This window comes from Stegodyphus dumicola, chromosome 7 (genome assembly GCF_044657685.1).
Source record: "Stegodyphus dumicola isolate Sdum_Otavi_A_Nest chromosome 7, ASM4465768v1".
NCBI classification, from domain to species: domain Eukaryota; kingdom Metazoa; phylum Arthropoda; class Arachnida; order Araneae; family Eresidae; genus Stegodyphus; species Stegodyphus dumicola.
The window spans coordinates 203,465,643-203,492,392 of record NC_140774.1 but is presented as its reverse complement, the minus strand read 5'-3'; the positions used below and the strand labels follow the sequence as shown (position 1 = coordinate 203,492,392).

At 32.4% G+C, this 26,750-nt stretch overlaps 1 protein-coding gene across 1 annotated transcript in view; it reads right to left on the bottom strand.

Moving 5' to 3' along the window:
- The window catches only part of LOC118200114 (transcription factor E2F5-like), a 49,706-nt gene extending 25,056 nt beyond the window's left edge, over positions 1–24,650 (bottom strand). The window contains exons 1-6 of the mRNA XM_085821258.1: positions 24,518–24,650; positions 18,918–19,027; positions 16,264–16,534; positions 11,849–11,965; positions 6,922–7,170; positions 2,655–2,811 (exon numbers count right to left, since the gene is read on the bottom strand). Of these exons, the coding sequence (XP_085677384.1) occupies positions 2,655–2,811; positions 6,922–7,170; positions 11,849–11,965; positions 16,264–16,534; positions 18,918–19,027; positions 24,518–24,643 (1,030 nt within the window). The 5' untranslated portion in view covers positions 24,644–24,650. The remainder of the gene's footprint in view (positions 1–2,654; positions 2,812–6,921; positions 7,171–11,848; positions 11,966–16,263; positions 16,535–18,917; positions 19,028–24,517) is intronic.
- Between the last annotated feature and the right edge of the window lie 2,100 nt (positions 24,651–26,750).

Below are 26,750 nucleotides of genomic sequence, written 5' to 3'. Positions count from 1 at the left end.
TTTTCTGGAATCTTCTAGAATTGTGGGTCTATAAATCTTGCCTTCAAATCCTTCTAAACTTTCCAAGTTGCATCCTTCTTCAAGTTGTAATGTCTAATGTCCCGAAGAAAAATTACCCCTACCAATTTTGTAACAGCAAACAGTCAAAAATATTTAAAAAGTGTACAATTAATTTTATAGAGAAAACTGATGCATATTCTGAGAATTCTGAGACAATTACAAGAGAAAATTCTTATCCTGAAAAAATTAAAAAGGAAGATATTTTAAATTAATTACATAGGTATTTTGCTTTTGCTAAGAACTTTTTCGTAAATTGTGCATTATAGCTTGTTTATTTTTCAGATTCAAAATATTGTAAAATAAGTGGCCAAAGTAGAACTTTATAATAATATGACAACGAAAAATAAAAATGTTACATTTTAATGTTATTTTTAATATAATTTCAATATATTGCCATTATTTTAATGAAACTTATCGATGTTACGTTTAAAAAAAAATTGTTGAAAAATTGCCAGATCTTGGAATTAATAATTTACCATAGAAACTTAATTAAAAATCGCCAAATTTTAGAGCCGTCCAATAAAAGAATTCCCATCCCCAGAAGCGAAAAGTTGTTTAGGATCTCTACATTAGAAAAAGTGAAACAATTTTGAAATGCTTATGTTTCAATTCTTGCTCAGAAACTCGAATATCCCACCATTTATATCAGAAATAAGAACACATTATAACCCATTAAAAAAATAACCATATTTATCAATGAATCGCTAGAAATATACTTTCAAAATGCCAATTCACACAAAAGATTTCAGTCGTAAAAACAGACAGAAATTTCACATGATTAAAATTAAAGACCTTCTTCCGATTTTGGCTGAAATTAAGGATTCTTAAGGACTGTACGAACACTAAGGAAAGTTCTGTCTGTTTCTATGACAACAATTTTCAACATGTAAGTACATGTTTATTTGGCACATGTTTGACTCTCTATTTTTATCTTTAATGTATACATACTGATGTAGCAAATTAACTAAAACAAAGTTGATTCCCGTTAGTTTTAAGTGTTAAGCGACAGTGTACCCATTGCTACTGATAAAGTTCATTTACGCCACTGAATTTCAACAAGGCAGAAATGCTACAGAAACATGTAGAAATTTATTGAAAGTGTTTGGTGAAGGTACAGTTTCTGATAGAACATGCAGAAGATGTTTCGAAAAATTTAAAACAGTTGATTTCGACCTTTCTCATAAGCCATGTACTGGGAAACCATCTTTGATTGACGACGATGTTGTAAAGACCATGTTGGAGCAATATCCTTCTCTGACAACATTGGAGATCACAGAAAGGCTTAATTCAGTTCAGCAAACCATATTCAGAAGAAAGGATTGGTGTGGAAATATTCAAGATGGGTGCCACATGAATTAAGTCAGAAGAATTTGGATGATTGAGACGTCATATGCATATAGTTTCCACTTGCTCGGAACAAAATCGAGCCCTTCTTGAACCAGATGATAACTGGGTATGAAAAATGGAATACCTATGAAAACATTGTAAGGAAAAAGGCACATTGTGAGCCTGGAAAACCTAGCTCTTCTACCTCTAAACCCAATTTGATTCTGAATAAGAGATTGTTGTGTATATGGTGGGACATTCGAGGACCAATACATTATGAGCTTGTACGAATGAATACATTATGAACAAAAAGCTCAATTCGGAGAAGTATTGTCAGGAACTGGATAATTTAAAGACAGCAGTCCAAGAAAAGAGGCCGGTGATGTTCAAGAGGAAGGACATTATATTGCATCATGATAATGCCAGGCCACATGCTGCTTTAAGGACTTGTCAAAAAACTGTACAACTAGGCTAAAAATTCTGCCGCATCCACCATATTCCCCGGATTTAGCACTTTCCGACTGTCACTTGTTTGAATTTTCACTGTCACTTGTTTGAATTTGACTGTCACTTGTTTGAATTTGACTGTCACTTGTTTGAATGTTTGAAATTCACCTCAGAAAATTTTTTGAAGGGCAAAAAATTCAAAAATGAAGAATATATGAAACAAGCACTGGCTCAATTTTTCGCATCAAAAGATACAACATTTCTCAAAAATGGGATATACAAATTGCCCTCACGCTGGCAAGAAGTCATTAATAATAATAGCAAATATATTATTTAATAAAGTAAGAAAAATTTGTATTTTAGACTGAATATATATATATTTAACTTCTCTATTTTTAATTCTTATGATGCAGTTACAAACTACCAGAACTGTATATATGAGAATTAAGTCAGAGCTTTCAGTGAATTTAACAGCCATAACAGGTGAGCATTTTTTAGGTTATTACCATCTCAACCAATATAACCTCAATTTTTACATTTTTAAAAATATATAACATTGAGTAATTACAACTTTCGGCATTTAAGAAAAAAATTCATAAACTACTAACATGCTAACAAATGAAAATAAAAGAAATTTAATTTAGCTAACCAAGATAATTATTTATTTCCATTCCTTTACCTTTGCCTGAAAGTTAAAAATGATAAAGTTAACTTTCATTTTATAAGAAATATTTTGTAATAAATCTAAATTCTTGAGTCACATAATCTGTAGATAGCCTGAAAATGATTCCTACTTTGCTTTACAACATTTAGGGTCTTACCTTGCTGAGGTGTATCAATAGGATCTGGTTTAGACACACTTTTCTGCCTCCTCGTCACAGGAGCTGAAATGTTTGTTAAAGGCTGTGGAGGAGCTTTTCTGGGGGAGTGTCGAGTAGCCATTCGATTTGTTGAAGAAGATGCACTTTCTTCTGATGCCTATAGAGAAAAGGAATATTAAGTCAATTCTCAGTACAAGCATCCATATTTATTTTGACTTCATTTTTTTCTTTTTTAAACATTTGAATTTTGTGTATAAGACTTCCCCCCCTCTAGTATCATCTAAATGCTTGGCTATCTTTTGAGAAGAGCTAGATTGCATGCAATGATCTTACCTGTGCCCTTTTCAGTGAATGTTTTTTTAACAGATGCATATATATATTATATATAAAGAGAGCAAATATCTAGACAAACTGAGATCACATATTTACCAGATAATTAAGTTTTCTTGCAATAAAAAAAGAAAGAAAAATATTTTTATTCAAAGAGGAAAACAGTTTTTTCCCCCCACTTCCTTGTACGAGGTAAAAAAGAAGTATTGTAATCGAGAAAAGTTTCAGGCAGCATATTTCAAAGAAAATATCCATTTTGACAGCTATCAAATGCTAGTTAACGACGTTTTTGCACGACATTTGTACGTAAGGACAGAATAAAAGACTCTTTTCCTCCCAAAAAATTTTAAAACTGCTTTAAAATGAATTCTGAAGAGAATTTTTTGTGGTGTCTGTACGTACGTACCTCGCATAACTCAGAAACGAGTTGCCTCAGAACGTTGAAATTTTGTATATAGGACTGCTATAATATGTAGATGTGCACCTCGTATTTTGGTTTCAATCGGCCACACTAAACATAAATAAATATATTTATATGTATATATCCACTCAGTTACCTGGCTCAGTGATAGGTTTCTTTACTCTTATATGTTTGTAAATTGTGCATTTTTTGTTTTAAAAATGATTGAATTATGTTGTTCTTATCTTCCAGTTAAGGTTTTTATGTCTTTAGTAATTCTGCATGCAATATTTTTAGAGTTATCAACAATTTAAAAGTTGTTTAAGTGCAGCTAAGCCTAATTATTTCTGCGATGGCGACCATGTTTATTTACATTTTAAACTTGGCAGAATAACAGATTTGTTGCCAATCTAGTGAAACTAAGCTTCGCAACAACAAAGATAACGCCTTCTTTTATTATTGCGAATTAAATCACGCTTAATCTATTCGAGGAAATAAGTGTTTAAGATTTACTTCGTAATTTTTAATATAGATATTTTGAGTTTTTATGTATTTTTGCCTTTTCGCGAAGTGAGAACTAAATTAATTGAATGAGAAATACCGAATCATCTGTGAAAAACTGTTTCTTTTTTGTTTTGTTTGCTTAATTTCTTTTATACATCATTCTAGATTTATTACAGCAGCATTTCCCAAACATTTTTGACCGCTGCCCGCTACGAGATTTTTAATTTTTTCACGACCCACCTTATAAAAAATTTTATTTATGTTCATTGAATGTGGCCAATATGTCGCACAAATAAGCTACTTTTATTAACCACTCCAAATCGTGGAATCTATCCTTAAATGGAAAAATAGCCTCTTTTTTAGATGGTGGGTGTTCATTCAGAAAAACCAACGCTTCGTCTTTTACCTCAAACAGACATTTTAAAACGCTTCCTTTTGAAAGCCATTGTGAATTACGATACAAAAGGAGGTGTTTATGGTAACTCTCCATTTCCTTGCATAATATGATAAAAAGTCTGATATTTAATGGACCGAGACTTTATGTATTTTACAAACTTGACCCATTCTTGCAAAATCATGTTTAAATTTAAAGGCATTTGTTTTACCGCCAATGCTTGTTTATGGATACTACAGTGTACCCATACACAATTAATTGCTAATTCTTGAATTTGTTTAAACAAACCTTTATGACAGCCTGCCATTGCACGTGCTCCGTCGCTACCTAGTCCAACACACTTCATCCAATCAATACCGTGACAAAATCATAGGTAGCCTTAAAAATTTCATCTGAGGTCATTCTTGTCAGTAGCCTTTTAAAAAAACAAAAATTTTCTTGTATGGTGTCTTCGTCAATATAGCTGATAAAAGACATTAGATTTGCCTTATCCTCAATATCTGTGCTTTCATTTATTTGCATGGAAAAAAAACTTGCTCTTTTTTTTACTTGTGCAACTAGTTCTTTTCCCAAATGTTTCGCACAATCATCAATTCTCCGTTTAACTATATTATTTTAATAATGTATCGCCGAACATAAAAAAAATTTTTTTTATTCCGCATAAATTATTTGCAACAATTTTCAAAACGGGAAGTATTAAATTTTTTCCAGCACTATGAGGATACCCAGTTTCAGCTATTAATTTGGAAATTTCAAAAGATGTCAAAGTGTGGTTTTTATTTGACTGGTGAGGTAAGAGTGTATTTAATTTTTTTTTTTGGGGGGGGGAGCATCAATCAATTCATTTTTCTTATCAGTTAAAAAGTTAATTGGCTTATCAGAGTATTCAGTGTTTAAACGGCGTTTTAACTTTGACGGTTTCATACTTTCATTTGAAAGATGCTCATTGCAAATAACACATGGTGGCAAATTATTTTAACTGCCGCCGGAAGTGAACCCACAATAGTTGCGAGTCCAAGTAGCTTTACGCTTGTTATTTTGGCTCTGCATATCTGCTTTAGGCGCTTCAGGCACAGTATCTTCAAAATCATGATGTTCAGCTTTGCTCGTGCTTGGTTGATTATCATTATTTAAATCTGTGGTTTTCTTGATTAACCATTTATCCCTTTTAAAAAAGGTTCAAAGATTTAATAAAAAGAATTTGTTTATTAATGATTTATAAGAAAACGTATTTTTATTACTTACCAATATGAAGTTGCTATAAATAATAGGTAATAATAACTATTGTCAAATAAAATAGGTAAAAAAAATTAAAACATAAGCTTGTTTTGACACATGTGAGTTTACGGCGCATGTACCGGAGAAGGCACTGAATGACAAATCAAAATCAGCCAATCAGAGCATCTGAATTTAAACGGTCCGGTAGGAAACAGTGGTAAAACGTCTGCAGTACTTTAAAAAGTTTCAAAAATATTAAATTTAGAGCAAAATGTTAGATTTTTTGTGTTTTTACAATTTTGCCACGACCCAGCTGAATTTTTCTGCGACCCACACTTTGGGAAACACTGTATTATAGTATTTGAATAGAACATGTGGCAATGATTAGATAATTCTTCAAATGATATAAATTTTGTGCATTTTAAGTTATAATATGAACAAATTATAATGCTGTGAACCTAGAGCCAGAGTGTCACTATGGTAAACAAAATATAGTGAATTTTAAAGCGTGCATTTATGCTATTGTGGTTTATGCGCTATCAACGAAATAGATTTAATTCAATCCCAATAAAATTTAAATGAAATGCAAGAAAAAATGTATATAATTGAACATTCTGTACAAGGAAGTCATGTGGTATACACATCAGATTTAAAAAAAAAAAAAAAAAAAAAGAAGAAAGAAGAAGAAGAAGAAAAGGGGGGGGGATATTTTAATTTGGCTAAAGACAAAAACCATTTTTATTTCAAATACAATAAAATGAAGAAAATGTTTACTTAAAGACATCCTACAAAGTGAACACAAACCACATTTGTTCTACCTGATTTTGAAAAAGAAATACTAGCTATATCTAAATAATTAAATACTGGAATAAACAAATAACTTATACCTATAAGTGGTGACTGCATTTTTTCTACCTTTATAAGCTACATATTTGCTAAATGATGCAGTATGCTACTGATGTGGGATAACATTAATGAATTCACCAATATGAATGTGTATATGTTATGCTTATTTATTTTTCATTTTTCTTTTAGGCCACTAAACCTGTCACACATTCATTTAAAGTTTCATTCTTCTTAAATAAATACACATTACTGCTTTAGCTTTCAGTATTATTTAAATCAATGAAAAATTAAAAAATACATAAATATATTAACAACAGTCTTAAAATTACAGAACTCAAAAGAACAATATACAATTTAGAGGTCTGGAATTCTCTTAAATTCCAAGATCCTGCATCAGTCCACAACCTTTTTTGACATCCTGCATCCCTCAATTTTAATATAATCTCGATTATGAAAAACATATCTTAAATACAATTTACCTGAATACATTTTCAATTTATATGGAAGTCAACACAATAAATGAAATAAATTTAGTTAATATTTTTATAGCATAATTTTTTTTTAAAGATTCATACTTCCAATTCCCTTTTCTTCTGTAATGACCTGCTGCCACTCATTACTGCAGCAATGGTTCGTTTAACTCCAATGGAAGCTTGTCTTGTTTGCCTGCTGTATGTCCTAACTGGACTTGAGGCTTTAGGAATTTCTGGCTCCTCTTTCTTTTCTTCTGGAGGTAAGCTACTGACAACTTTCGGAGGTTCTTCAATTTTACTGGTTTGAGGCTCTTGAACCTCAGCCTCAGCAGGCACTTCAGGAGGAATAGCCTTAATGCACATAAATAAATTAATACACTATTATATTATATATCAGTATTACAATAAAAACAGTCAAAAAATTAGAATTACCATATGATATGGCTACTTCTGTTATATTCAATAAACACATTTTTGCTACTGAAATGTACATTATATTGGAAATAGTATGAAAACATATATATATTAGCATATTTTGTATTTTGAATACTTTAATAAAGATTTCATTCATTTTTTCACTCATAAGCTTATTTATATATACACTTCCTTGTAAAAGTTAAGGAACACCGTGTTTTTCAAAGCTCACCATTATAAAAATGTCAGTAACACTTAAATTCACAGTTCATATGCATGACAGTCACAATGTTTAAGAAAATATATTCAAAAACTATAGCTACCACTTTTATTTTATAGAAATGAATACTTATACAGGAGTTGGAGGGAAAATTGCAAGGCTTGTAATTTTTGTTCACGAGTGTTGATAAATGGAGATGTCACAAGCAGATGCTGCTAGACATCTCAATGTCTCTCATAGTATGGTTCACCGCCGACTATGGAATCAGTTTCAGAATCTGAGGATTCCGTGTTTAGAAGACATGTTCCAGGCAGACCTAAAGTCACAACACCTACGGGAGATCATTATTTAGCTCTTTCGACCCAAAGGAGGAGTAACATTACTGTGTCTCTGCTCATGGTGATCATTTAGTGGCAATAGGAACAAGAAGCTCAGCTACTACGGTCCACCTGCGCAATAGGTCTGTATGCAAGATGATCAGTTGTTTGCGCTCCCTTGACCTGAGAACACAGAGGTGCCCGTTTATGTTGGGCAAAAGAACATGTCTCCTGCACCAGTCAACAATGGACGTCTGTTCTCTTCACAGATGAGCCCAGGTTCACATTGGAGAGTGATTCAGGTTTACAGCTGATCTGGAGGGGAACAACGCACCAGATACAAACAATCCCACATTGTGGAAAGACAGTAACAGAGGTGGTGGAATAATGGTTTGGCTGGGATCTCTCTCGGTGATCACACTGACCTGATTGTGTTCCATGCAGGAACTTTGACCAGTGACCAGATATTGAGACGAGATCCTTGATCAATATGTCCGCCTATATGCCGCTATTATTGGTCCCGGATTTCTTCTCATGGACAATAATCCGAGACCGCACTGAGCTCAGGTTGCTGAAGAATATGAGGGTCATGGAATGGAGTGGATGGAATGGCCAGCTCAATCCTCAGACCTGAGTCCGATAGAGCATCTTCAGGACTACCTTGGGAGACAGATTGCTGCTTTAAGTCCTCCTCCAAGGTCGTTAGATAAGCTCGAACAAGGATTACTCCATGTCTGGTGTTGCTTCTTATTTCACTAACCAACAACTTAATTGACAGCATGCAACGTCGCTGCCGCAAATGTACTGCAGCTAGGGTTGTACACATTCCTTATTAAAACACATTTTTATAATATTCCCACCCAATCTTTTCTAAAAAAACTGCGATATGCTGTTTCTCCAAGATTGGATTTCTCTGCAAAGAGTGTAATTTTTTGTTGTAATTCATGTTAGTGTTGAACTTTAAAAACATTCTATGTCGCATTCATTACAGAAAATGTCCTGCAAATTTCTTGTTTCTATGTTGCTTCATTCTCAAATTAGACACAAAAAAACATGCTGTTCCTTAACTTTTGGAGGACAGTGTGTGTGTGTGTGTATATATATATATATCAAGCAATTCAAAAGCAACAAATAAAAGTAAAATTTCAGTAATTTGAAAAATACACACAGCAGCATGATGCACATTTTACAAAAGCACACTGAAAAAACATAGTATTTTTTCCCAAAAAAACATTTACTTGCAACTTCGAGACATGGGACTACCTTAAAACTAGCATCACATCTACAAGCTACCCTCAACAGTGCATCACTAGAAACATTTCCCAGAATTTTTATTTTCATGACATCTTATTGGTTGCCAGTTCTCTGTAGAAATCATGCAAAGGACAAAGCTTCAAGTGATACATTTTCAGTTCAGTTTCATAATGTCCTGTTTAGCTCCATGTGACACAGATTTTAATTAAATGTTTTCTACCTGGGAACCCTCCAATTGTAGGTGATGGACAAGCTTGTTTCTCGGAAAAGTTTCTTCTACCCTCGGGAGTCGTTAAGATGTGATAACCTCTTAAATCATTAGTGCATAAAGGTTAGCTGCATTACAGTTCATACTGGAATATTATTCTCTATCATGTGACAACTGAACTCGCTTCAATGCTATGCAGAGTGTCGTGTCACACTGAAAATTTCTAAGTTTAGCTGTTGCAAACTGTACTGCACTATTGTATGAACTTGAGATTCAAGTCTTTCTTTACATTTCTGAAAAAACGACATCAGTGTCAATACTTTTCAAATTACCAAAGTTTTTTTCCCCTCCTGTTACTTTTGGATCATCTGAGAGAGAGAGCATGTGTACATACATATATTACATAATACAAGGAACTATTATTAACTAAAATAGTAAAAAGAATTGCAAGTATAAATTATTACTACAGACCAATTTTAAGGATAATTTTGTTGTTGTTGTATATGCATGTTTTATCTATAATACTGCCTTTCCAAGTTTCAAATCTTGGATCAAAATCAATAACCAGGTATAAGAAAATAAATAACAATAATAAAAAATAATTTGGATGTTACAATGTTTTTAAGTAATAAAATGGAGAATAAAGATATTAACCATATAAATGACGAGAAATATAAATTACTTGTAGAATAACGAAATATTAAGCTTCCTTAATCTTTAATCTGAAAGACATTGTTTATGAAAATAACTTCTAAACAATTGATGAACTTGAAAAGAACATTGATAAATATGGTATCCAGCACTGATGCTTTGCATAACATTATCAGAATGTGATTTGGTGTTCAAATAGATGTTTAACCCCTTCGTGCCGACTGTCACGTCTACGTGCCAGCAACGAACACACTCACTTCCCGGCCGACACGCAGGCGTGCCAGAGCATTTTCCCGTTTACTACCGACTGTCATGTATTTGTGCCAGTATCCTGGAACGTTTTAGAAACTATAATTTCTGCCACAAGATGGCACTGTATGTCCATATGGTTTCAGATACATGTACATTAGACCTTCTACTCGAAATGAGAGAAGCATGACTCACATACACGTGTTTTTGATTATATAAACAAAAGGGGAAATAAATGTTTCCTCATGGCGTGATTTATGACGTCTCTTTAAATCGCACTTTATTCGCACGTGGTAGTTGTTTATTTAAGTAGAGAAGTTTTATTTGTGCTAAAGCGTTGGGTATTTCAGTTTGCAGTTCAGTTTTTAGAAAATAATTAGATCTTGTTAGACGTGAATTCTTTCTGTTTTTACCGTTGCAATGTCGAAGCGTCGAAAATGTTTAACAGAGCATGAAATAGCAGAAATGATGCAAAATATTTCAGATATTGATTCTGAAAGATTAACTGAAAGACATTTTCCAAAACTTTTTTCAGAAGAGACTGATAAGAAAATGAGACGACGATGCTTCGTTTGCTCGCATTCCCGGCAAAATCCTCCAAAACGGCAAATGAGTTATTACGAGTGCAAGGAATGTAACGTAGGACTGTGTGTAGATCCCTGTTTTCAAATTTTTCATACGAAAAGAGAATTTTAAGTAATATATTTAGTTTTCAGATGTATAATGTTAAAAGTCATAAAATGGTGAGTAATGAAAATAAAATATGTAAAATATGCATTTAAACAAGAAATAAGGTAATTAAAGTATATAGTATAAAAATATCTATAAAGCATAAGCCGTTTAAATACTCTATAGAGCATTATTAAACAATGCGTTGATACTTCGGAAATTTCATGGATTTAGGCTTAGTAGCAAAAAAAGCCCCCGGCCCTGTACTGCGTAAGACACTGCCAACCTCCGCGATAAGCGCGCGTTTGTGCTACCCAGCTTGAAGGGGTTAAAAGTTTAAAGAGGACATTTTGGGCACTGCCTATAAAACTCTTTCAAAACGTTTGTAATTATCAACATAAAAATTTCATTTTTTTTGTGGGGGGGGTGAGGCTTATGTAAGTTACATCCATACAAATAAGTACAGTACAAAGTTCGTAATCCGGACTCATCGGGACTTCAGCGATTCGGGATTAGGGGTTTTTCTGAATTATAGATCATTATTTTAAATCTGGTAAGATGGCATGCAGAAATAATACAATTAAAAATGCAAAATATGAAACTGTAATTTATGAAATAAAGAGCAGTTATGATATACAGGGTATCAAAATTTGCCCCCCCCAAAAAAAACTCTTACTATTTATTTGTTTACTTTATTAAACATTTCTTTCAATGTAAGTTGTTTAAGTTGCTTCGTTTTTTAAGCTAATACTTTCTCTTTAATTCTATAAACATATTTAATTCTCTCTTCTATAAACAGTATCTCTTCTCTTCACGCGCATGCGTAGCGGACGCGCGCATTAAACGCACATGCATAAGCATATTATGCACATGCGTATAAAGTTTGTAGCTTTGAGGTCCGGATTAAAGACTTTGTAATGTACCTCTCTTCACACATATAGAAGAAAATAACCTCAGATTCTACATACAAAAATACAGGTTATGTCAGTTTTCAGGTATTAAGGTGAAATCTGCAATATCAGAGTGTGAAGACTTTGCATTGTTTACCTTTGAAGCGAGATTTGTCATAGTAGCATCTTTATTCACCAATAAGACATTAATGGGTCCAGATGGTGAAGTCATAAACAACTGGTACTTGTTACGAGTATCAGGATCCTCACTTTGCTGTAAAAATAATGATTTTAATAACAATTTAATCTAAATTAATAATAAGTTTGAATATTAAACAAATCACAACGACAGGCAAAGATAAAACAGCATACTATAGTATGTGTATGAATAATAAATTTATTGTCAGATAAAATTTCTAATCAGCTATTCTTCCAATGATTGTACATATTCAATAAATTACAATTATACAAACACAATTTTCAATTCGTCAATGGATAATTCGTACTTGCAGTTTTATTTAATGATACTGCTATTATAGCACATTTTTAGTACAAAAAATTTAAAACCTTGAAAATAATTAGCTAAAATTATCTTCTGGTATACCTACAAGCAATCTACATAAAAATTATGAATTCATTCAAATTACAGGTAACGTCTGATGGTATGTGTAATTTTGTTAGCTATATCAACCTCAGATGTCCTATAAAAATGGGAATACAATGCCTGCCGCTTATTTAACTCACTGGGTAATAAACACAGCCATTTATTGCATTCAAATTTCCAGGATCCAATATGAATATATACTAATCAACAAAAAACAACCTTTTACTAAACTCATCTCCGGTGCTTTAAAAAAAAAAAAAAAAAAAAAAAAAAAACTAAAATTGGCAAATGTCTGTTTATTCTGATCCAGAATAAACTGTTTGTGGCTGATAAAAGCTGTTTGTAGTTCATTTATTTAACTTTCAGTTATGTAAAAATGGGTTTAGCAGAAATTTTGGCCAGTGTAGTTAGAATCAAGAACCCCAAGGGTGCTGAGTAGACTTCTCTAGTTCCTGTCTTACTTCGGAATTCTCTTTGTCTGGACAATAACCGAGAGCAACAGAATACTTTTACCTTATAATTAAGAGCAAGATTTACAAGCAGCCCTGTCGAGGCATTGGAAAGAAATTCATTGACTATAAATGAATGAGTGTTTCAAATGATTAAAGAATAGGTTGTGCTCAAGTGAACAATTATTCCCTTTCTTGAACACCAGCTGATGGGGAATGGACATGCATACACACATTAAGTTTGTAAAGTGTTCTTAGAAAACATATTGAACGTTTCCTTGCATTATCGGACATTATCAGTCTTTGAATAGAGTAAAAGGGGAGTGGTCATTGTAAGCTGAAGGAAAAAGAAAACAAAGCAATGATTAAGCCTATAATAACCATGATGTGACAGTGGACTTGACAGAAAAAGGTGTGATCATCCTGCTGGAAAGAAACAATAATTCTGAATTTGAACAAATCACTGGAAGAGAAATTTTTTATTTGCTTCGTGCATGACTTGTAACATCTAAAATGCCTAAATAAAATTATTTAAGCCTGAAAGAAAAGGAAAAATTGCTGAAAGATTATCACACATTTAGTTAATGCAGCTAAACAGAAGCAGCTTCTAAAATTGGGATTTTCCAAACAGCACAGTGGGGATTTACTTAAACAAAGAAATAAAAAAGTGCTAGTAAAAAATGAACATTTCTCAAAGAAGCACAATATGGATGGAAAATCAAGAAACACTGCAACCACACTTGTACAAGAATGCTTTCAAAGCTGCTACACTAAAAAATGTTCCAATCTCTTGACCACAAAAACTTTAGAAGTCGGTAAAATGCTAGGAGAAAATTTTGTACCAACTGAGAAAATACAAGCCATCTCTAAAAGAATACAAGCCATCTGAAATTAATCATGCAGACGAAACTGGCCTGTTTTATAGAGCATTAACACAGTCCACATTAATATTTAAATGTGAAAAAGCAGCTGGTTTTAGGAAACTAAAAAAATTCATTCCTGTGTTATTAATGTGCAATATGGATGATAAAATAAAAATGGTGCCAACTGTTATTAGAAAGAGCAGAAAACCTTGATGTTTAAAAGGGGTTAATGTACCTTTAACTTACTATATGTATATAAAAGAACTTGTGGATGATAAGCAGAATTTTTACCGATTTCTTTTTTAAATGCGAGAATAAACTGAAAAATGAAAAAAATAGTCTTACTGTTAGGTAACTGTGCTGCACACCTTTCTGAAATCATTCTGGAAAACATTACATTAGTGTTTCTTCCTATAAATATGACTCTATCACATTCAGCCATTAGACCAAGATAGTATAAAAGCTTTCAAATATAATAAATGAAAAGATGCCATTCAAAACAAAACTGAATGCTCTAATGTATTCTTCATTTTTCAGCATACAAATTTTATGTTTAGAATATGGATAGCACTGTGAAATGTAAGTTAGTATCTGCTACAGGCTAAGCATATCACAGTTTTCAACATATAAAGCAGTCTCACAAAACACAGTTTGAAATTACTTCAGAAAATGTGGTTAGAAAAAGTCACAGAGAAATTACAAACTATTTCTAATATGTCAGAGAACAGTGAGAGAAATTACAGAGATCCATTTTCAGAATATTTTGTTACTGATGACAATACTGACATAGCATGTGAAAACACTGACTGCAATACTGTAGAAAATATTTAAAGAACCACAGAAAATGAAACTGATATGGGAGAAAGTGACTACATGTCAACCTCAGATGACTCGATAAAAGCACTGCAAACTCTTAAAAGTCTTGAACTGACAGGTGAAGATCAGAAAAGCTACCAAAAGTTTTATATACTTTGAAAATACAATCGCAAGATTTTTGACGAACAATGTGAAACAAATACAAAGTCAGCAGTTCTTTGTAAAAGTTTTAAAATTTCATCAGGTATGTAATTGTTACATATGCAAAAAATAATAAAAAAATTTCCCAGTTTTGCAAGTAGTTTAATTTTAGCATTAGTTTTTAATTAGTAATTTATGTTACTAATTAATATCATATACCATGTTAATTCAACATCGTAGCTAACAATTAATTAACAGTATTTAATAGAGGAATTTATTTTGCTTGATTTTAAAAATTAATATAAATGTACTTGTCGAAAATATAAGAAATTACTAAAGCCATGTCCTTCCTTTAATTTTATTTCTTATGATGTTTAAAATATATCATGACAAAATATTAAACTATCAATGTTTGATTTATACTAGTTCCAATGTAAAAAAAAAAAAAAAAAAAAAAAAAAAAAAAAAAAAAGAGTAAACTTTATTAATTGATAAGCCTAGGGCATCTGATATTACAATTAATGTCAGAAAATTAAATGTTAATAATTACCATCACTTTTGAATTGAATATAGTTTTAGGATCCCGACCATCAGCCTGATCACATTCTGCATATGTTGGTGTCAGAGGTTGCAGAGGAGGAAGCAAAATATAATGTAAACAAACAGAATCAATTGATTGTCTCTTTACCTCAACACGATATAAAAATTCGTGTTTCTGATATTCTTTCGAATCCTTTTTTTTTAATTCTTTTTTTGCTACTATATAGAGTCTTTTAGGGTTAATATGCAGAGTTCTATTATGCTTTGCATTGCTTTAAGTTTGTGTACTTCCCTTTTTACTCCGGAAAGCATTGACTACAGTTTATGGCGAGAAACCATTATTTATCAGAGGAAGGATATACTCCCATGGTGTCCTATAGTGTAACTTCGTCAAATAAACAAGACCTGTTCTAGGCTAAATATTTACTTATATATATACACAACTATAAACAGATTACATTTTAGAAAAACTTTAAAATACATTTTCATTACAGTAGAGAGTGCAAACTAGCGTTTGCTCTTTTTTTTTTTTTTTTTCACATCTCAATCCCTTCTTACTCCCACCTGCGACCAGGGGGAAAGTCCGCTCCCCTCTTCCCGCAGAGGTGAGAAGAGGGTTCTCTGTCCCTTCCTTTAGGGCGGGTGACTAAGTGTTCTTCAGAGAAGGGGGATGTTAAAATGGTAAATATGCCAAATAGTAACATAAATGAGAGTGATGATTCATTTTTTAAAGAGTTAGAGACCAATATTTCTAGTGATATCCATAGACATCAGAGACTGAGTTTACCAAGTGTCAGCCTTCTATTTCCTGTGAAAGGGTTTCTTACTATTTAATCAAAGTTTATTAATGTATTTTGTCAACTACAAAATAATTTGAATAGCGCTCCAAAAATTATACCTCACAGTAAGCAATTTGTTCCCATATTTTCATGTAAAGTAAATGAAAAAGCTTATTAAATCCTCATTTCAACATATATGATAGCTTTAGTAATAATCTACAATAGTACCAAAAATTGACATTAGACTTAGTGACACAAAACTCCCGTCCTGCAAGATGATTCCTTTAGGATATGGAACGTCTTAAACAAAGGTGTGCCACAGCGAAAGGGTTAAGAAAAGTAAATTACTGTACAAGTTATTTAATATTTTATATACTTACTCGATCAGGAGCAGTAACTGACAACTGAGTTCCAATAGGAGCTTCAACTGCAATCATTGTATCCCCTTCAAAGCTGTTGCATATATCTTCATACAATACATAAGAAAGCTCTGCATTTTCTGGATCATCTCTAATATTACATATACTCTGCATAATCCATTGCTCGTGCATCTCCAGCTCTTTCTCCTTTTGATCAAGAAACTCTAGTTCTTTCTTCAATACTACGAGCCTATCCGATATTTCTCGTGTATTGCAACCTGGACCAGCACCCCTAAAAATGCATCACATTAAGAAAATAAATGCATAAAAGCATTTTATTATTTATTTTTTAATTACACTGGTAAATAAAAAAAGACATTTTTAAACAAGAAATGAAACTTTCATAATTTAAAAACTCAGTTCCTCCCTTTCTGAACAAAATTTTATTGATTGGTTGTAAAAGTAAAACCTCTAACTGTAGCACATGATTTATCAAGGAATATTTCAAAATGATTTAATTTATTAATGTTTTAGTGACTTTTTTAAAATTAACTGCAAATGATGCTAAATGAAACATCCAGGTCGTATTAACTGTGATGCCAAATTAAAACATTAGGAAATTTTTGGTAGAAGTATGAATGCAATACCAATAATTTTTCAAATAGTTTTCAAAAAATCCATATTTAAATAATTAATTCTACAGACATCTATCTACACATTCAAAAACACTGCTTTATAGCTCCAAACAAAAAGAACAAAAGGCTCGCAAAATACACACAAATTTAACAAAGGTCTTGTGCAATGCCCTATAAACTCACACTTGCTTAAAACCAGGGTTATGGAGTTGGTAGGGCAAATGACAGATTCTGACTCCCTCATATATATATATGGCAACATGATTACAGCTTATTTTTTAATATAAAAGAAGTAAGAGATACTACAGAAAAAAATAAACAAATAAATTGCTGGCATAGCAAATTATTTATGTTAATTAGCATTTATTATGAAATGGAAAAAATGGCATTAGTTATTTCTAAAAAACAGTATAGCTTCAGCAAGATCTTTGTTGGAGGTCCATAGATCTGATTTGATAAACTTCAGAGTTGAAAAAGAGTCTTTCCACACTAACTTGAGTAAGAGGAAAGACTGTTACTGTTAGGGCTACTTCTTTTAATTTTTCAAGATAGATTTTTATATGTTCTTAAAGAGAAGTGTTGCAAGCACAATCACATTTCTCTATTTCTTTAAAGGCCGTGTAGAAATCTTGTTTTTATTTTTTCATTTTTATACCCTTAGACAGTTACGAATGGGCCAAGTGCAATCATTTCAATCTATCTCTCAACGGACGCTACACACGTCCGTCTGGATTCTGCACTTTTCCAAACATTAAAAACACATGCAGATCGCATTCTAAAGTAGTCGTTCCTTTTACTAATAGATGGCCGCACTAGACTGAATAACAAATTTGAATATTTCACAAGATTTAGAAAGTAAAGATGAGTCAGATAATTTGGATGAAACACAAAAATGTTTTGCATGAAAGCGAGTTAACTTGGCGAAATAGAAGGTGAAGGCCCGATATGACCTGAGAGCATCGATTCAACAATGGAGACAAGGTGTAGTTGTGGAATCCGATTCGACAGAAAGGACTCTCTCTTAAACTACAGTCACCTTGGGATGGTCCTTACACAGTCATAGCACGTTGTGCATATAATGTAAATAGTCTACGACCATGGTTCTAGGTATTTCTATTCTTGTATTTTTCTGTGTAATGTAACAGCTTTCTCTTAAAATTTGTTTCACATTACATTAGGTAAAAATGTCAGAACGGTAAAAATACCAGGGCAAGTCTGTTTAACATTAAGTAAGTGTGTATCTCGGTAATTTGGTGAGAGATCAGCAAGCTAACAACTTATTTTGTCACCAAATATGGCAAGAAATAGACAAAAGTCGGAAAATTTGGTGCTATTTTGGCCCTGTATCACAATAATATGCAAGTTGTTTAGTTATTGTTGTTGTGAGTTGTTAGTTTCATGTCAGCTGAGATAATCCTAATTAGCTTTATCTTCAGACGTGCTTTGCATTGCAATGTGTTTAGTTCTTAGTAGTTTGAAGCATAACTACTGATTGTACTGTGTGATACTATGGACACCTGTAGAAGTATTTCTGTGGAAAATTTCAGAACTTTGAGATGTTAATTTTGGTAAAATAAGTTTTATTAACATATCACTGGAACTGTATGCATTGAATCTGCTACAAAATCATGCACATGCAACTTATTATTAATTTAAATCCAACAGTATATAATTTTATAATAATTCAATAAATTAAAGACAAGTCTAGCAATTTTTCAAAATATTCTGTCGTAAGAATATAGAAAAGTATTATTTATTAATGTTTCTTCGAATTTTTCAGTTGCCCAACACAATGACAAGTGAAATTTACATTAGAAAATACACAGTTTTCTTACCGAGATTGACACATAAAAAAAAAATAAAAAAAAGAGGGAAGGGGGTGTTAACACGAATGTATTATAATTTTGAGATATAAAAATTATTAATTCAAATTATATCTTTCAGTAAATTTTTAACTGCAGTAAGATATAATTTGGATCCTAACATTTTACACAACTCCACATTTACAATATATAAATATTTCAACATTTTACAACTTACTTCCATTGTATACTGTTTTTTGATTTCTTTTCAATTAATCCTATACCTTCCAGAACATTTGTGATATCATAAATCCTTCTCTTCTGTCGAACTGCAAGTGTATCAGCAGCCTGAGAGAAAATATGTGATTAAAAATCTAATCTACAGCCTTCATGATCTTAAGCACACATTTAAAAAATACTAAAAGACTAGTATAAAAACTGAACAAATTAAGCTTTTAAGCATTGTTTCCAAATTTCTGAAGTATAACACATGCATCATAATTAAACATGAAAGCAAATTCTTCTCCCATTTTATGAACACAATAAAATATGGTAAAAGTATATTTATTATGGCTACTCCTTGGCGGTACATGGATACCAAGTTTATGAATTCTTCGCTTTGTTATTTTGGCTTGTGTAGCGGCAATGTTTGCGCCAAAAATCGCCACTACACAAAACCAAAATAACAAGACAAAGAATTGCACAAACTCAGTATCCATGTACACATTGATATATATTCACTTTAAAAAAAATCACAGAATTGCACAAACTAAAAGCATTGCACACTCCCTTGACTTTATCACGTACACGTCAATCTACTTAAAAAAACATCAGAGAATTGCACAAACTTGGCATTGCGCATTCCTTTAACTTTGTCCATGTACACATCGATATATTTTCACTTAAAAAGTCAAAAAATCAGTCAAAAAAAAAAAAAAAAAAAAAATCTCATTAAAGTACATTTTAAATCAAACAATGAAATAACATTAAAAAAATCATTGCATAAATTTACAAAATAAGAGTCAAAATTATCCTCTGTAGCGACATTCGACTGTATGCATTTCCTTCCTACAAACAAGACACCTAATAATGGCTTTTAGGTAAGCCTTCATTTACACACCAGTCAAGTAATGCTCTTTTCCTCTTTCTTTCCAAAACGTACAGAAACTTCAAATTAATCTTACAACATTCAGCCATTTTACCATCTAAACCATAGAACAAGCAATATACTTTGTAACCAACACACCTTACTAATTTAGAGCAATCATGCAAATGATTACATCATAATAGGGTTTCCATAACATTCAACTACTCAGGCTACCATAAATGAAACAACTTGTGATAATACAAGGCGTACCCTTTTCTCTACTGTAACCTAAAATATTAGTAACTACTCATCTATTTCCTCCATCTTTTACTAATTGAAAAAGTCATGAAAAAATTATTATTAGATCATATAGTACGGTTATTTATTCTTAAAAGAGTATCTTTATTAATAGAACTCATTTAATACTTTACAGATTTGGTCAGAGTTGACTTTAGGGTACCTCTTGTATTATCCCGAAGTTGTTTCGTTTATCGCCAAGTTGTATCATTTATGATAACCTGAGTAGTTGAATGTTATGGAAACCCTATTATGATGTAATCATTTGCATTATTGCGGGAAATTTTGAATCATGGGATATTTTGCAAGGGCTTTTGTGGTGGGTGTTGCTTAGGAACTGCATTGCTTGTTTCATTGTTTAGACGGTACAATGGCTGAATGTAGTAAGGTTAATTTGAAGTTTCTGTATGATTTAGAACAAAAGAGGAAAAGTGCATTAATTGACTGGTGTGTAAGTGAAGGTTTACTTATAGCCATTTTCCGAACAGTCCGGAACTACATAGTATATTTTTTACTCTTATTTTTGTGAATTTATGTAGCAACGCCAATATACAAATTCTAGTTCAGATAATTTTAGGAAGTTTTTGGATGCTGTTATGGTGTGCCATAGACCGAAGACGAAGGAATTCCTAAATAAGGTAAGTGAATATTTGCTTTGTGTAGTGCTTAAATGCATAACAGGTTGTTCTTTTTTTATGTTATTTTATTGTTTGGTTTAAAATGTAGTTTATTAAGATCATGTATTTTTTGTTTGCCTCTACTGTAGAACTGGGTGCTTCTTTGACGTTTTAAATGAAAATATATCGATGTATACATGGACAAACACAGGGAGTGCATAAGGCATAGTTTGTGCAATTCTCTGATTTTTTTTAAGTGAAAATAGGTTGATGTGTACATGGATAAAGTCAAGAGAGTATGCAATGCCATTTTTGTGCAATTCTGGGATTTTTTTTTAAGTGAAAATAGGTCGATGTGTACATGGATACCGAGTTTGTGCAATTCTTTGTCTTGTTATTTCGGCTTTGTGTAGCCGCAATTTTGGCCATAAAAATTGTCGGTACACAGGACAAAATAAGTTCTACGCATTCGTACGAGGGCTATCCAGAAAGTAGATTACGTTTTGGAATAAAAAAATAAACAAAGTATAGGAAACAAATTTTATTATATACAGATGAAAGCCACACTCAAATACTACTTTTCTACATAGTCACCATACAAATTAAGGCATTTATCGTAGCGATGTACGAGCTTGGAAATTCCTTCGTCGAAAAATTCGGCCGCCTGCGCCTTCAACCACTTCGTTACCTCTTCTTGCCTTCCATCTTGCACAAAACTTGTGGTAACCAAGCTTTTCGCTGATGATTTCGTGCAACAAACTTCGCGAAATTTGTGGAAAACTCAAAGAAAGTTCCGTTATTGTGAAATTTCGATTTTCACGGACTTTAGCATCGACTTTTTCGAGAAGTTCGGCGGTCACTATGCTGGGTCTCCCACTTCGATCTTCGTCGTGAACATTGGTTCGGCCATTTTGAAATCTTATGACCCACTGACGCACTCCACCTTCAGTGATAATGTTGTCCCCATACACTTCACGAAGCTGCCGATAGATTTCTATCGGTTTACAGTTTTTTGCAGTCAGAAACCTTATTACTGAGCGCACCTCGCAGCTCGCGGGATTTTCAATTAACGCAGACATTTCAAACCGTCACAGTATCTGAACGGAGCACAGCACGAAACTCTCACTAGCACGGCTAGATGCAGACTGAGCTGCGCAACGCTCTGACCCCAAGATGGCCGCGCTAGCCCCGCCCCTAGCGGACACAGACGGAAACGTAATCTACTTCCTGGATGGCCCTCGTATTTGGGGGGGGATGGGAGGGGGTTGTGTTTTCTTCTGTTCCTGCATTTTACTTTTTTACATGGTCCTTTTTGCATAAACATTGCAAGTTTTAAAGGTACAACTCTGATATACGCCCTAATTTCACGAAATGTGGCAATATGTGTTCTGTGCTGGTTTTGGACACGATTGTGTGTTGTATGGCAACCCTGTTGATGTTGCAAAATCGTTCGCTGGAGCTCGTTGGTTCGTGTCATGCTCTGTTTCTGAGAAGATACAGGGGGAAAGATAAAATGTTGGAAGTTGTTGAATTGAAGTTCGGCAAAAGGTAATATCATCGTGTTGAGGGGCAGTAGGTATTTGGAGGTGTGGAAAGAGGATCTGGAAGATTATTTTTTGTGGCTGTTGCATGATAGATGTAGGGATTTGTGATTTTATTTGTGAACCATAGTATGAATTTTCTGGATAGTGTGTCTGGCTGTCATATAAATACGATAGTGATTACGTGGCAGCATATTAAAGGCGGTATGAAATTTGTATTTCTGCTGTTCGAAAAAGCATGAATTCATCGTAAGTGCATTTTATTTTATTGTTCTTATTATGTAGAATGTTATGTTCATTGTTTTTTTAGTACGAATTTCTGTCGTTATTGTTTTTTTAAATTATTTGAAATTTATTTTGTTGATTAGTGTGTAGCGTCTAGATTGCGCAATTCGTAGATGTTTTTTAAAGTTGAAACAGAATGCTGTGTACATGGTATTCTTTGAAAGTTATTGTTGTTATGTTAATTTATTAAAGCTAGGTGTGCGTAGTTCATAGATTTGTTTGTTGCCTAGATTTTGCAATTCGTAGATGTTTTTTGAAGTTAAAACATATCGCTGTGTACATGGATTCTTGTCAAATATTTTTGGTTAGAAACTCTGCGTTTTTGCTATCTAAATTTTTTGTGGTTAATCTTTGGATTATGGTAACTTGGCGATTTTTTGGCGAAAATTTGCCCAGCAACCTACTAGTTTTTGTTTGGACGCCATTTTGTTTTCACGAAGTAAAGGCATGTTTTTTTTTTTTTTCCCTCAACATTTTTTTCCAACAATCTGCTATCCGATTTACGCTTATGCTAGAACTTTTATGGATCAAAAGTGCTTAATCATGACGATTAGGTGCGAAATTGGGAGAAAGTGCAGAATCGCAAACTGCTTGCCGCATTTTTAAGAATTGCACATACACAGTATCCATGTACACGTCGACCTATTTTCACTTAAAAAAACATCCCAGAATTTCACAAAAATGGCATTGTGCATACTCTTTACCCATGTACACTGCTAAAGTCCTAGCTAGTTACTTTATCGCCTTACCAAAATGTTACCAAACTACCTGTTACCATATTCCAAAGATTAGCCTTTTTTGTTTTTGTTTCGGATTTGTAGCTTAAATTGTGTATTCAAAATGCGGTTTTTGCATGTGCGAAAAAGGCATTTTTGGAGACATTTTAGACATAAAGTTTAGACAAAAAGTTTAGATAGTAATATGGCAGCGTGGAGGCGAGAAATTTGGCGACTTGAGGGTGCATATCAGAGTAGTTCCATTTAAAAATATTAATTTTTAAAATATACTTAATTGTTTTTATGCATTCCCCCCTCATATATTTATTTTACACGATTTCTTCTTTACTGCATGATAGTTTCATATCAATAAACAATGAATTCTCTGTTTTAGAATACTGAGAATTTTTTTTCTAACAATGAGGATCTTTATTGCACCGATCGCCCATGCACACCTCTTGATCAAAATTTCATCGACACCGTTGAGAAGCCACGTTCTAAACTATGTCAGTTCTTATGCTTTTAATAAACATTTACTCAGCAAAAAATAAAAAATAATTTACAAAAAAAGTTGCATAACTCAAAAATCGCAATAAAGCAAAATTTGACAATCTGAAAACGAATATCATTTCCCATCTTCCCACCCACTTGAAGAACAGCGTTGACAGCTGTACGCACAAAAACGAAACTAAGTATTTTTAAGTGCTTTCTCAATAGATAAAAATTATACTTTTTAATTGCCTTTCTAGTAATTCAGATTACATTTATATCCTCAAACTTTTAACTATATCCTTTGGGTTAATGCGTACTTATGTAAAACAAGTATGTTCCGAAACATGATACACATAAGATGTTCTCAAATCGAAGCTTCAAACTAAAACGAAACTCCTTAAAAGGTTTAAGTAAATAATTATAAGATAAGTTTCCTTAAGATATATCTAATCAACATAGGATAAGGAAAGATCCGGGCAATTTTCGAGTCACGGGTCATAGCTGTTAGTAAACAATGTCATACAAGTATATTAATAATTGCTCAAATGTTGTTAAATATCTTTACAGTAATGACATGCAAAACTAAATGGTATTTCAAGTGCTATTATAAGTACAAACAGTACGTTTAAAGAATGCAATAAATGACAACTTTTAATTACAAACGCGTGATTCAAAACATACAGCACAGCGGCAATTTTGAGTTGAGCTTTTTAAACTGGCGCCATTGCCATCCCGTTAAGCTGATAAGTATAACATTATAAAACAATAATAAAAATTTAATAAATAAAATTGGCCTCACTGACCACTTTGAGATCCAAAACACCATCTTTGGCTTCCTGTAACAAAGATACAAATTTTGTTGTTAGTAAACCTAAACTTTTTTCATGCCTACTTGGCATACCAATGTCGGCCATTTTGGTAACGGTCATAACCAGATCTATTGCCATTCAGATACAAATAAAAATGACACCGACCTTACTAAAACCGGAAGAAATATCCCTTATCCTGATTGGTTGCTTCAAATTGATTCAGAGAAGGTGAAGAAGCTCTATTTTTCTGTTGTTCTGTCCTACTTTATTTCTTTTTTTAAATTTTTTTTATCCTACATTCCGTAGATAGATTTCAAGCCCTGAATGGAATAGGTTAAAATAAAGCGAAGTTTTCATCCATGCAACTGAAAGGCTCCAGCGAATTTTAATAGGAAAAAAAAAAAAAAAAAAACATTTTTATATTAATTTCAATTTTGGAAATTATAATCCTGTACAGTAAGCAAATTGCTTGCATCCACTGTGTGAATTTCCGAAATAACAGTTTTACATGGTGATATTCTTGTTAAAATGTAAATAAGCTCCTTACGGATTCTTCAGCAAAGTTATACTTCATAGCATTAGTGTTCGAAAAAGAGTCTGAGAAATTGTCATTGACTATATTATCTCTGAGTATCTATTTGATTCCTTTTATTCTTCTGTTGGATCAATACGTTTCTAAGTCTCTATACAATAATATTTTAAATGAACTGAATTCCAGCGAAAAAAGCAAGTTGCTAGGCCACTTATAAACTAAGCTCTTATTCTAAAACTCTCGGTTTTAACTCGGTGACAAACTCTTCTGAACTTCTGAACGCCAGCAGTATCTCCTCACTGCAGACCTTGTGAAAAAAGAAATTAGAGGCATGTTGGATTAAATATAAAGCAATTTATAGATATTTTAGGAGCTTTAGTAATTACGGTTAGAAAAAAGAATTTGCAGAAAATTCTACACTAAATTATCATTAAGAAAATTAAAATTTTGGTTGCCTTTAAGAAAAAATAATCTAATAGCAGGCACATCGAATAATCCTTACACCCATATTTAGAAAGAAATTCGTTTTTAGAAACTCAAAGAAACTGATTTATTTGAACTAATCTGTATCTGAAAGGTGAAACCACAAATTATTGGTAGACAAGTCCGATTGGTTTTTAAGTTAAAGTTTTCATAAAGCAAAGTAGCTGAATATTATTAATTTTGAGGTTTTGAATGAGAATCTGACTGCAATTGAATCATTTTCACCATCAGGTGGCGGGCCATTCTAAGCTTCATTAGATTTATTTACTGTTTTTGACTTTTTATGAAGTTTTGGCATCAAAATTTGTTATCGTTTGATTTATTCGTTTCTTTATGTAGTAGCCTTAAAAGTCCGATTGCGACTTTTATCTCTAACTTCCTGTGTTTTACTATAGCCGATAACTGTGATTATGTTGACAGTCATGTAATTCGTCACTGAAATAGTTAATTTTATTTCTGTAAAATAAAGTGTAATAAATGTTTGTATTATAAATATATATATGTATATATATATACAGGATTATAAATATATACAGGATTATAAATAATCCTGTATATGTATATACAGGATTATAAATATGACAGTCTATGACTCAGGATTGACTTCAGAACAGCGTCGACGTCGACCGAAAGACCTGTCAGGTAAATGAGATTTATTAATAATGACGAGTTTTCGAATTTTTTACACGGGACAGTAAAGTTTGCTTTGGCTTTGGTTCTCAGTATGCCCAAATGAATGGTTTTATTTCTCTGTATATCTCTCTGTATCGCTATTGTTTCTTTTATTTATAACAGAACGAATGCAGCAGGAAGACAAAATAAAAATATGATCCACTTTCTCTATTTGTTTGATATTAAAAATAAACGAGAAAAGGTATTAAAACTCTGTCTCGTAAAAATCAGTTAAGAAGAATATAAGTACCAGATATGTAGCAATTTGAAATTATAGCTCTAGTCCTTTATTTTCAATTACTTTACAAATATCTTGGATATTTCCCAAAGTTTAAATATGACACATTTTTAAATTAAGCACTAAAAAAGAAACATATAAAAGAATTTCACCAATTCCAGAAAAATCTCAAAACCCAACATTTTCAATTGATACCAAACTGAGGAACTCATTTAATCTTTGATAAGTAAACAAAAACTGCAATTGCTAAAAAGTGAAACCATAAATTAGTCTTTTACAAATACCATGAAGTTGACACCAGT